Source organism: Schistocerca gregaria, chromosome 4 (genome assembly GCF_023897955.1).
Source record: "Schistocerca gregaria isolate iqSchGreg1 chromosome 4, iqSchGreg1.2, whole genome shotgun sequence".
Lineage (NCBI taxonomy): Eukaryota > Metazoa > Arthropoda > Insecta > Orthoptera > Acrididae > Schistocerca > Schistocerca gregaria.
Window position 1 is genome coordinate 730,857,378 of NC_064923.1, and position 13,466 is coordinate 730,870,843.

The window sequence follows — 13,466 nt, forward strand, 5'->3', positions numbered from 1 at the left end:
ATAAATTGATATTGCTTTTAAAATGTATTTTTAAAGGTTTTATATTTAACACTAAATTAATTTGTAACATTTCATACACAAACTTTGACATACCTGTACTAAAACTAGATGATTTAAAAAATTATAAGTTGTGTAAAAGTTATTCGCATAAATACCTTGGACTGATATACGAATTGCTGTGTCGAAATTTTGTTGTTGAAGGTTCGGAACATTGCTGTGGCAGAGACTTTTGCAAATTTGAACTGATACTCCGGCGCTTTATGCTCTCGGCTGGACTTTTGAAAGCACTTTTCCCCATGCTGGAAACGCTGATCACTTTCTTGCACGACGTACATCTAGCATTTGTACTGTTTTGTTATCAGGAGCAACCCGCGGAAACAGAAGCTCAAAAGACTTTCCATACTGCGTTGTGCTTGTGCGTTATTTCGACATTTTTGAGATTTCAACATCTCCAAGACGAAAAAACTATTTTAAATAAACTGCTGGCGCGAACTTGTTCAGTGTTATTCTACAATCTCGTTCCGTTCGTTCTTTTTCCAATTATTGTTAGTTATACAATGTTACAGCACCAACTGTGATTACCAAGCGTTCTGATGGTCTGAGCAGATTTTCTATATTTATGTCGTTAAGGGGATGTCTGCCTTTATTAAACTACTTAAAAGTGAAAGTACTACCCATACATGAACGTATTTGAAGGAAAGTGTTTATTTTATTTTATTTTGTAGCTCTTGCACTTCGTGCTGCTAGGGACTACTGCCAGCAACGCGATCCAACAGTGTGTGACATTGTAGCAAGTAGCCATAATGCAATGATCAGTCACTTGTTTCAACGTCATCCGTGTGGGTGCGTGAATGGAAAAATGATGAACGAAGAAACTACTACTGGCCCATCCGTATCTACGACGCCATCGACACGGGGTAGAGCGAGAAAAATTTTATAAACGTAGCTCAGTGCTGCGGAAGAAAACACGAACAGAAGAGTACATTTTTTTTTTAAAAGTGAATAATTACTTAATACTAATAATTGTATAAACGCTGCAAAATGAGACACAATCACAAATGTTTAAAATGTCATTCGACTCCTCCTTTGAATAGCTGTGTTACAACATCCTTGATTTAAATTTCATGATTACCCAAGTTATTGCCGCTCCGCTCGACAAAATGGCTAAGCAAGCTTCCACAAGCTACTGATTTATCGACACAAGATTGTGGGTTACCCCACGATAGCTTTAACTTCTTCGTTCATAATATTCTGTCTGTTGCCGCCGAACACTCGTTCAGCCCTACAGACCTGTTCAACACATATAGGTACAGTTCATAACTCTTCGTGGATTTGGAAAACATCGATTTTGTGAAACCCAACTCGCACTTTTCTCACGTTACATACTGAAAGCTATGGATCAAGGTAACCAGTTAGATGCAACATTTACTGATTTCGAAAAGCATTTGGCTCAGTACTGGGTATCAAGTATAATTTGTGACTGGATTGAGGACTTTTTGGTGGGGAGGGCACAGCATGTTATCTTGGATGAAGTGTTATCTGAAAGAAGCTGCATAAATATTCAACGATATCTTGATAAGTGGTGGTGGTGGTTAGTGTTTAACGTCCCGTCGACAACGAGGTCATTAGAGACGGAGCGAAAGCTCAGGTTAGAGAAGGGCTAGGAAGGAAATCGGCTTTGCCCTTTCAAAGGAACCATCCCGGCATTTGCCTGAAACGATTTAGGTAAATCACGGAAAACCTAAATCAGGACGGCTGGAGACGGGATTGAACCGTCGTCCTCCCGAATGCGAGTCCAGAGTGCTAACCAGTGCGCCGCCTCGCTCGGTGATATCTTGATAAGATTTCAAAATGGTGCAGTGATTTGCAACTTGCTCGAAATGTTCAGAAATGTAAGATTTTGCACTTCACAAAACGAAAAAACGTAGCATCCCATGAAAATAATACCATTGAGTCACTGTTGGAATTGGGCAACTCAGACAATTACCCATGTGTAGCATTTTCTAGAGGTATGAAAGGGATCACATAGGTTCAGTCGTGGTTAAAACAGATAGGCTGTAGGCATTAGTCTATTGGGAGAATACTGTGGAAGTGCAATCACTCTACAAAGAAGATTGCTTACAAATCACTCATGCGACCTGTTCTAGAATACTGCTCAAATGTGTGGTACCATTCCAGATAGGACTAACAGGGGACACAACATTTTCAGAGAAGGGCAGCACAAATGGTCACAGGCTTGGTTAATTCGTCGGAGAGTGTCATAGAGATTCTGAAGGAACTGAACGAAGACTCTTGAAGATAGGTATAAAAAAAACCAGTAAAGTCTTTTACTAATGTTTCAAAAACTAGCTTTAAATGATTGCTCTAGGAATATATTACAAACCCCCCACAAACATGTCGCTCACATAGGGATCATGAGGATAAGATTAGAATAATTACTACATGCACAGAGGCATTCAAGCATTCTTCCTGCATTCCATATGCGAAGTTTTAAAAAACTGTGAACATTCTTTGAAGCCGGGAAGCAACTGCTTAATAATAGGAGGTGCTGATGATGTTTATAGGAACGAGGGCAAACTCGCCACAAGAGCTCTAAGAAGTACATTACAGAAAATTACAGATGTTAACTTCTTCATTGCCAGTATCCCACAAAGCCATGATCTTATAGAACAATCCTGTGTCAACAAAGAAATCACAGTTACTAATAGGAAATTTGAAAAATCTGCCGAAGCCTCCCAAATGCCACATATGTGGACGTACCATCTACAGAGACAAGTCATTTTACTAGGCATGGGCTTCACAGAAATAAAGTCGGAAAATCATCCATTAGTCGAGAAATCCTTAATGCAGTGAAGGCAGTTAAGGACAAGAATAGCATGACCATACCACTTCCACCACCAAACACAGTAACTGAAAATTTCCAACAAGAAAATGAAACTGAATCACTGACAACAGGTCCAGCACTAGAATCTCCACTTTCCTCAAAAGCAGCTCAGATAAATGATTCAATTAGGACAGAAGTTTCCAAAGCAGCTTCAGCAGAAGCAGCTACATACTACGCAACTGCATCATTAATAAGAAAAAAACGCCTGATGTGCCAGCAGCCAACGGCCTTTCATCAGTATTGGCCCCTCCTCAGTCTTCAACAGTGAAAGACTTTTCACTAGCCTCACCATCATCAGCAGTAACAGAAGCAAACAGAAGAAGCACAGGAACCAGGAAACTTACAACTCTGCAGGAAATTTGGTACCCAGCGTCAGTTACAAGACTAACATAAGATACACCATAGGACCTTCAGATACATCAACTTTCAAGTCTAACTGGCAACAGACTCACCTCCACTGTCATCAACAGAAGAATAACCGTGCCACCAGCTTATCTAAAGGATTTTTTCAGCATCAGGTCTAAAGGGAAGGGCGCCACCAAGATAAGTGAAAACAAATGCCTAACAGTGTTTTACCAAACCATTCAAGCCATAAAGTACAAAGCACAACAGCTAGAAGTAGAATTGGAAAATTTTGATAGCCAAATCTTGTGTATCACTGAATATTGGTGCAAAGGGAAGGAAATTGAACACATTGTATTAGCCTCATATGACCTTACATGTTACTATAGCTGAATCTCAATGAATAGTGGAGGTTCATGTATCTATACAAAAAAAAGGTATGTCATTTAAAGTTAGACATGATCTTTTAGATCTAGGTGAGGACAAACATTTTGGACTTTCCACTCTTGAAATAATAGGACCTGACATAGCAAAAAAATTAGTCATATTTTGTGTGTGCCGCTCTCCCAGTGGAGACATTGATATATTCTTCTGAAAACTGAATCAAAGCTTAGACAAGGTTTCTGGACTAAAAGCAAATGTAATTATCTGTGGTGACTTAAACATTAATATAATGAAGCCTGATAAGGCTAGTAACATATATGTGAATATTGTAAGCTGTTGTGGAATATCCTCCCTTATTAATTGTCCAACTAGAATAACGAAAGAATCTTCCTCATCTATAGATCATTTAGTTACAGCTATAGATAGTAAAAAATGTCATATTGTTGTCCAAAACCTGGGCCTATCAGACCACCTCTGCCAGATCTTAAAAACTAACATTCATGTAGAAACTCCTCCTAAACTGTGTACATACAAAAGTGTGTTTTCGAAATCAGCCCTGTATGAGTTTAAATCCCAGCTAGAATATGAAGATTGGAGGGAAGTCTATGCAGAAACCAATGCAAATCAGAAATTTATCAAGTTCATGTCAATTTTTAAACTCAGATTTGAAGAGATGTTTCCCAAAACCCTTTATCAAATTAAAACTACAAAGAGAAATCAATGGCTGACTACTAGTATCAAAAAATCCTCAGAAACTCTAAGATATCTCAACTCCATAAAAATAATCAATCTAACCCATAAGTTCTGCAATTCTACAAGAAGTACAAGAAAATATACAGAAAGGTGCTGCTAGCCACAAAAAACTTTCAAACTACAAAATATTACTTAAAGCCAAAAACAAGAGCAAAGCAGCCTGGAATATCGTCAAACAGGAAACATCTAACTCTGCTAAAAAGGACCTCAATTCACATATTAAAAGCAAAGATGTACCAGTAGGTAAACCTAAAAAATTAGCTGATTTTGTAAACTCATATTTCAGTAGTATTGCAAAAAAATTACAGCAGAAATTTCCAGATACGTATGATTTACCTACTCAGAACCAGCCAACAAACTCAATGGTGCTCTTGCCAACTACAGAAAGAGAAGTGGCAATAGTAGTACACCAACTAAAAAATAAAATTTCAATAGGACTCGAAGAAACCCACTCTGCGTAACTAAAGAATGTGTAGACTCCATAAAGGGCCCATATACAGACATAATTAATGAGTCTTTCGATTCTGGATACTTTCCGGAGTACCTAAAACAAGCAAAAGTTATACCTATCCTTAAAAACGGAGATGTGAAAAATGTAGAGAACTACAGGCCAATCTCTATACTGTCTATCATTTCTAAAATAATAGAAATACTAGTCAAAAAGAGACTGCAAAATTACCTGAATAAATATAACCTTCTTTCCAATGGCCAATTTGGTTTTAGGCCCAGAAAAGGCACACAATCTGCGTTAGCACAGTTCACTAACGTAATTTTAGAAGCACTGGACAAAGATGAAAATGTAAGTGGCATCTTTTTAGACTTGTCCAAGTCCTTTGATACAGTTGACCACCAAATCATACTTCATAAATTAGGGCAAATAGGAGTAAGAGGTGTGACAGAGAAGTGGTTCAAATCATACTTGGAAAACAGAGTTCAACGAGTTGAGATATCACAAGTTTCAAACAATTCCCTTGTAAAACACCTGTCTGACCCAGAACATATAGGCGTCCCATAAGGAAGTGCATTAGGCCCAACATTGTTTCTTGTATACATTAACGGCTTCCTCAAAGTATCAGACATGGAGAAAAAATACTTTTTGCTGATGACAGCAACATAGTAATAACAGGTGAAAATCCAACACAACTGTCAGAAAGAGCAAACGAGGCTCTCAATGATGTCCACAACTGGTCATTAAAAAATAAAGTAACCCTAAATGTAAAGAAAACTAACTATATTAACTTCCAATTGAACAAAAATCACAATGCCGCTAGAATAAAAAATAATAATAATGAATTAGAATGTGTAACAAGTACCAAATTCTTAGGGATGAATGTAGACAGCCAATTGAAATGGACAAACCATGTCAACATTTTAGCAATGAAATTATCTACAGCATGCTATGCTCTTAGAATTCTTGCACCGGTATGCAATAATACCTGTCTTAAAATAACATATTACAGATATCTACACTCAGTCCTCAGCTATGGGATCATGTTTTGGGGAACAAGAGCCAGTAACATACAAACTGTGTTCAAAGTACAAAAAAGAGCCATAAGGATAATAACAAACAGCAACAACAGGGCCCACTGTCTAGAATTATTTAGAAAGCTAGGCATTCTAACTGTTTCTTGTGAGTACATCTTTCAGAACATAATGTTCATTAAGAAAAATCTCAACATGTACAAAATAAACAGCCTAATACATGACAATGAAACAAGAGCTTGTCACCACCTCCATCTAGATGGAAAGAACAAGGCAAGGACGCAAAAAGTATATTTTATAATGGGATAAAACTATATAACAAATTACCACAGGAAATTAAAGAAATAAATGAGCCCCTCACTTTCAAACAAAAGCTTAAAACCTTCTTAGTAACTAAAAGTTGTTATACTCTAAAAGAATATTTAACATAGATGTAGATTATTAGCAACATATGACACTATCACCAAAATATTATGTAATTATAAATATGTGTATGACTAGTTATAAAAAGTACACAAAATATGAGAAATCTGTTTCATCGTAAATGTAAATGTGTGCTCATGTATTATAAACTGACGACATCCATACAATATTTATTGTTCCACAGATGAATAAATAAATAAATAAATAGGCCAGGAAGAAACCCTAATAATTGGCACAAGGGGATGTGCCCTCTCCCATGTACCAGGTGGTTGTCTGCAGAGTATAGATGTAGATGTAGATATAGACTATGATACCTTGTTTATGCCTGCTGCCAACTACAGTGATCTAAAAGTTGATATGTGTTACAACAGGCTTAACGTAATTCCGTACATTGTACTAACCTGCATATGAACATCTCTACAAAATGCTTTTACAAAACTTATTACTTCCGTGTATTTCTACCATAGCAGCTGATCTGTGCTTAATGCTAGACTTTGAAGAAATGAATTCTTCCGTCTCTCCCCACCTCTCAGAGACAGCACCAATCAGCTTCTTCTAATCCCTGCCTCGTGGACAGCTTGACGAGTATGAAGCAGTTACAAATCATTGTGTAAACATTGGATCGCCAATGGATATTATGTGTGTAACATGTAGGTTACACTTTGAATATCTGAATGCTATTTGAAGTATCACAAGTTGGTACAGTACCAAAAAATTTTAAAAATCAAGATCTTTAAAAATAAAATTTAAGATTTTTCCTGAATTTTTCCAGGTTTTCAAGATTTCAAGGTTCACTGGACACCCTGCTTCCTTCACAGTCTTTCCACAGTCCCCATGCCATTACCTCCAGACTCTTGATCATACTGTGGATGTGACATCCTTGTATACCAACATCCTCCAAGCCCATGGCCTTGTCGCCATGAAACACTGCCTTTCTCAGTGTCCTCCCAATAACAGACCCATCACCTTTTTCCTAATTCTCCTAGCCAACCACATCTTGAACCACAATTATTTTATTTTCAAAAGCCCAGTCTATCAACATGGATTCTCGTGTGGCACAATCCTATGCCAACTAATTTGTGGACCATCTAGAAGAAGCCATCTAAAATCCCTTGTCGGTTTAAGATTCATTGATGATATTTTCATGATTTGGTCCCATGTTAGGGACAAACTTGGCTCTTTCCTCCGTAACCTCAGCACCAACTTCCAAATCTGCTTCACCTGGTTCTTCTCACTCAACAAACCACCTTCCAAGATGTCGATCTCCAGTTCACAGATGGCTCCATAAATACTTCTGTTCTTACCAACTGCACCAACCACCAATAGTATCTCCACTCTGACATCCGTCTCCCATATACATTGAAAAGTTTCTTCTGCACTGCCTCCCAATGCTTGGATGCCACATCGATAGTGGGAAACAGAAGTTGTCAAAATATGCCAATAACTTTACCAGAGCCTTTACTGATAGAATAACATCCAACCCAGCTCATCCATAAACGTATCTCCTGTGCCATGTCCTTCTCTGACTCCAGTAAATCTGTGAACCAGCCGCCAACTAGCACTCCTCTGATCACCCCGTATCATTCACGTCTTTAAAAGCTCAGACGCATCCTTCACCAGGGCTTCAGCTCCTCTTGTCATGACCTGAGATGAGATATCTCATCCAAAATTTACAGACATCACCCAGAGTAGTGTTCTGCTATCCACCCGACCTATAGAATTCCAATACCCTCTTCTAATCCTGCATCCCATGGGTCATTTCGTTGTGGTAAGCTCAAGTGCAAGAGCTGTACCATACACTCTCCCATGAGTTCCTGCTGCAGTCTAGTCAAAGGTATTTCCTACCCAATAAAAACAGGGAGATGTGTGAAAGTGGCCACGATATGTCTCGGCTGTGCAACAAGTACTGCACAGTATTCAAAGTAGGCATGACAAACAACCAACTGTCTATTTACATGAATGAACACTACTAAACTGTGCAAAGCACAGACTTCACTATCCATTTGCCGAAAATGCTGTGCACCACAAAACTAATGGTCCCAACAACTACTTCACTACATGAGCCATTTTGATACTGCCTTCAAGCACAAGTTCCTCTGAATTATGCAAGCGTGAATTGCGTCTCCAGTTTGTCCTGTGCTCTCGCAATCCTCCTGGCCTAAACCTCTCCCTCTCCCTTCTGTCCTCGTCACTCCTTCCACGCCCAGATCGTGCTGCCTTCTCCTGCCATTCTTCCTCCCTCTCTTCCCCCTTTCCCTCTCCCTTTTCTACATCCTCCTTTCCTAACCCTCTCCATTTCTCTCTTTTCCCTCTGTCTCACCCTTCATATCACCATCTCCCTCTCCTTTCCTCCTCTCCCTTCCACCCCTCCCTCTCTCTATCTCTTTTATGTTCCAAACTCATTTAGTCTCTTTGTGCAGCCACTGAGTCATCTGTCGAAAGACCTGCATCATACTATCCTGCTATCCCCTCCTCGCTTCTTGCAACCTTCTCTGTTCCGTCCCCACCTCAATGTAACAGGCAACTGCTCTCAGTAACCGATTGCCAACAGTTAGTCTCACCACAACTGCAGGTATATGTGTTTTGAGTGTCTGTTTGGTTGTGTGTATGAATGCATGTATTTTTGATAGAGAAAGAGCAAGAGCTCAAAAGCTATTGTGAAAGTGTTTTCTACTCTGTGTTTTTATGTGCCACACATCACTCAGCTGCTATAGGTGATCGTTGGTTTTTATTTATTTTACATATTATTCCATCCAGGAATCTCCTTTGAGGGTGTACTATTTATACTTACCTATTTGCAAAAAGAAAAATCTGCTGCACTGTGGTCATAACAAGTATCACCTGTGTCTGAGAACTATGGTCTCTTTTGCAACAGCCAATATCATCCACAAATATCCAGAACAGAACTGTCTCACCGACCGAGGTGGTGCAGTGGTCAGCACACTGGACTCGCATTCGGGAGGACGACGGTTCAATCCCGCATCCAGCCATCCTGATTTAGGTTTTCTGTGATTTCCCTAAATCACTCCAGGCAAATGCTGGGATGGTTCCTTTGAAAGGGCACGTCCGACTTCCTTCCCCATCCTTCCCTAATCCGATGAGACCGATGACCTCGCTGTTTGGTCTCTTCCCCCAAACAATCCAATCCAGAACTGTCTCACAGATCACGAGTATTTTTAGAGAAACACATACCATTCATGTTCGTCCACTCCTCTTCCATCATCTGCTGGTGCCGGGCAACACATTTTTCCTCGTAACAGTGATAGTCATACAGCAGTCTAGTCTCGCGTTCCATCCGTTTCGTCTGTGCGCGGAATTTGATCTTCCAGCGATGTGCCTCCTGCAGGTAAAGATTTTAAATTATTGTACCTTGGTGATACTGCAGATAGCAGAAGTGTATGATACTACTGTATCTTACAAGATACGAAAAATTATAGCAAGGGTCATAATCTTAAGGAATTTCTGATTGATTCTACATCCACATAAATATTCTGTGAACCACTGTGGAGTGGCATAGAGTATTTACAGTAGTACCACAACTCAGGATTTCTTTCCAATCGAGTCATATATGGATTGCAGGAAGGATAACTGCTTAAATGCTTGTGTGTATGCTATAATTAATCTAATCATGTCTTCACGAACCCATGGGAGTCATACAGAGGGGCTAATAAATAACTCTAAATTCTTCGCTTAATATTGGTTCTTGAAACTAGAGTAGGCTTTTGAGTGACAATTGGTGTTCATCTTCAAAGGTCCACCAATATCTGTTTTTCAAAATTTCTGTGATACTACCCAATTGGTCAAACAAACCTGTGACCATTCGTGTTTCCCTTCTTTGTCTATATATTGAAAATCCTCTCTATCAGTCCTACTCTGTATTCTTTTTGCTGCAGCCAGCTACTTCCTGCAGTAAGCTGGTGTAGTACTGCGACACAGCGCCCTCCTAGGTGTCTCCGCTCACCTGTCGATCTGTGACTAACGTGTTACAGAAACCAGGAACATTTTGGCACACGTCGTGCATAACATCTGCAGCAGCCACACCATATCAAACCTGGTTTGACGAAGACAAACACCAGTCATCCAGTCAGGCTGATTACTACATCAAATTGGCAAGTCACGGACTTAAGTGTCAGCTGCAGTGTCAGCTTCTGCCGTGATGCTGTTAGCACCTAACCATCATTCTGACACCACGGGATCCAGCTACGGAAGTGATGGGCTGAGGGTTGAACTGAGGCCCTCCTACACATGGAGCTGCTGGGTATCAGCAAATGCCAGATGCCACACAGGGGCTCACGTCACAGATGTGTAACTCCTGACGCTTGTGACAGCTGGGGCAGAAAATAGCAGCACATTCTACACTCGGCCAGCCATGTCAGTCTCCCATATCAGCTTGTGGTGCACCTCAGGCAGGAACTATCACATCACAAGGTCAGTTTGCTGACGTGCCAAGCCGGCTGCAAATGCTACTGATGTCTTCACAACAATGCTTCCATGCTTCTCTGCTGAGGTCCATCAGTTTGACATCCACCACCTGGTACCCACCAGATGTGAGCAAGCTCTACTAACATCAACTATTCAAAAGTAATAAATGCATTCTGTTGTCACTGTGCAGCTTTTGACTCAGTGCAACCCACCTCTCCATCATAGAACACCCCCCCCCCCTTTCTCCCACTCTTTATGAGAAGTGTCAGAAATTGACTAGTGGAACTGGTAGCATCATCAGTAACATGGCTGAAAGTAAGTAGCAGCATGTGCTTTCAGTAATTACTCATGTATTCTTTTGTCTATTGGACTTGTGTTTTTCCTCTGCCCACCGTCCTAGTTGATATATCTTGATTATATTAGGAATAGATTTGGATAGGGTACATGAGAAGGGACCCAATGAATTAGCTGATGAAACTGATTGTATATAGATAATGTAACATACCAGATCATGTGGCTCCATGAACAGAGTCACATGATGTGGTAGTTTGGACACACCAGCAAAGAGGGCATTATGCCAGTCAGTGTGAAGAGAGTGCATCGCTGAGACATGGGTGCTGGGGAAGTTTAGGTAAATGCACGAAGCAAGTGAAGGCAAAATTTATTTTAAATAGTGTTGTTAGATGAATTGTGAATTACAGAGTCCTATGAGGATCTATGTTAGTAAACGTGTGGTTTGATGTACACAACTTAAGAGTCATGTGTGGAGATTTTCCTCTCCCTTTCCATTTCCGTATTGCACTCCTTTTGTTTCTATCTGTCATTTTGGAATCTAGTGAGGTAGTTGTATGCCATGGTACACCACATCCATGATAAAAATATATCATTGTCACAGCAGTATTTTATGGTTCGAATTTTTAACATGTTTTTAATATGCCACTTGCTTGTCTGTCTGTTGAGTACAAATTTTGCAGTTGATTTTAAATAGGCTTCCTGATAAGTTAGGGAATTAAAATTTTAAATACAGGTCGAACTAAATGATAATGCAATACTACATTGCTTTCTTGTTGTATGGTAGATGTGGGATCGTGAAAGGTTGGCAACACCTGACATCTCGATTACACTGCAGGACTGTTGTGTTGTGTGGGTATCTGTATGGGGTTATGAACTTATATGTGGCTAGGAGAAATCATTTTATATCTTTTAGTCTGATTTTTTAAAATGTTAAATGAAGAATTTATTTTTAGTACAAGTAATGGCCTGGCTATTAAAATTCACAAGCACATATTTTCAAGACTGTCTGTATGGGGTTAGGGTCTTGTGAGTGCCTAGAGGAAATCATTTTGTATTGTTTAGTCTGATTTTTTTAAAGAAAAATTATTTTTTTTTAACTATCATTTGTCTTCTTATCATGCAACATGGATTCAAAACAGCATAACCAGGTGCTGAGATACCACAGATACAATATACCTATGATGCTACCATTATACTGCTCCTGGTATCTTGAAGTTTAATTAGCATAACAGCAGAGAATCTACCTAAAATAGCTGTCAGAATCAAATGGTTCAAATGGCACTGAGCACTATGGGACTTAACATCTGAGGTCATCAGTCCCTTAGAACTTAGAACTAGCCTACTTAAATCTAACTAACCTAAGGACATCATACACATCCACGTCGAGGCAGGATTTGAATGTGCGACTGTAGTGGTCGCGCGGTTCCAGGCCGAAGCGCCTAGAACTGCTCGTGTCAGAATCAGAATAATGGAAGTCAAAATGAGGAGAGTATATCAGACTTCAAGGAAATATGATTAGGAGAAAATGTTATTGCATAATAACACTTGCTGGTAGAACAACTGTAGATAAACGAATCAGTCAGTGGTATCACTGAGCTCATGCAACATGATACACTGAACAGGTCTCTCAGTAACGAAAGGATAAGTTTAAGATTAAGGCAGCATGACTGACATTGCAGTGGCTACACCACAACAAACCCCTTTTTATCTGAACAACTACTGGCCAGACGGCCAGGCCATTTGTCGGGTTGAATCGGCTTCCACAGTGGGGCCACTACAGCTCCACTGTCATCTTAGCAGGGCCCCCACCAGGGGGTCCAACCACTCCACTGATGGGCCATGGGTTGAACTGAGACCCTCGTAGCCACTGAGCTCCTGGGCATCCATCAGTGCTACACACCAGGCCTGAGCTCGCACCTCAGATCTCTACACTCCAGTCATAGCTGGATACTGCTACTTCCATGAATAGATCTCAGCTAGATAGATATTTATAATAATCTTACTCAAAGGCTTACATTATTATAGACTTAGATAATGAAATTAATTTTCTCATATCATTCTGGAAACGTAACATGACATGTCTGGCAACATAAAACATAATCTTATAAAATCAAGTGACATTAATATAAATATACTAAGGAATAGCATCAGCAGTCTTTGCTTCTCAAAAATTAAAACATGCAATGGAGGAAAATGTAAGTAATTTCTGTAGGGAAGACTGAAAGAAAGCTATAAAGATTAGATGGCAAAACTGAAAATAAATTAATACTTAGCAATATGAATGGTGAAAAATGGCCAGATTTCAGAAATGTTTTTCATTGTTGAGCCCCACTCAACATGAGAATAATTTTGGAATTTGAAGTTGGTTTCATAACACTCTCCCCAAGCCTATGTTATTGTATCAGTGACGTTTTTCTCTCAGTCTCGCTGTTGCATATTAATGTCTTGGCATTCACAGATCAAAGCAACTCTTGGGGAGGAG

At 39.6% G+C, this 13,466-nt stretch overlaps 1 protein-coding gene across 1 annotated transcript in view; it reads right to left on the bottom strand.

The window, feature by feature from the left end:
• The window catches only part of LOC126266661 (uncharacterized), a 272,935-nt gene that overhangs the window by 183,628 nt on the left and 75,841 nt on the right, over positions 1–13,466 (bottom strand). Inside the window, exon 3 of the mRNA XM_049971077.1 lies at positions 9,461–9,608. Coding sequence (XP_049827034.1) covers positions 9,461–9,608 — 148 coding nt within the window. The remainder of the gene's footprint in view (positions 1–9,460; positions 9,609–13,466) is intronic.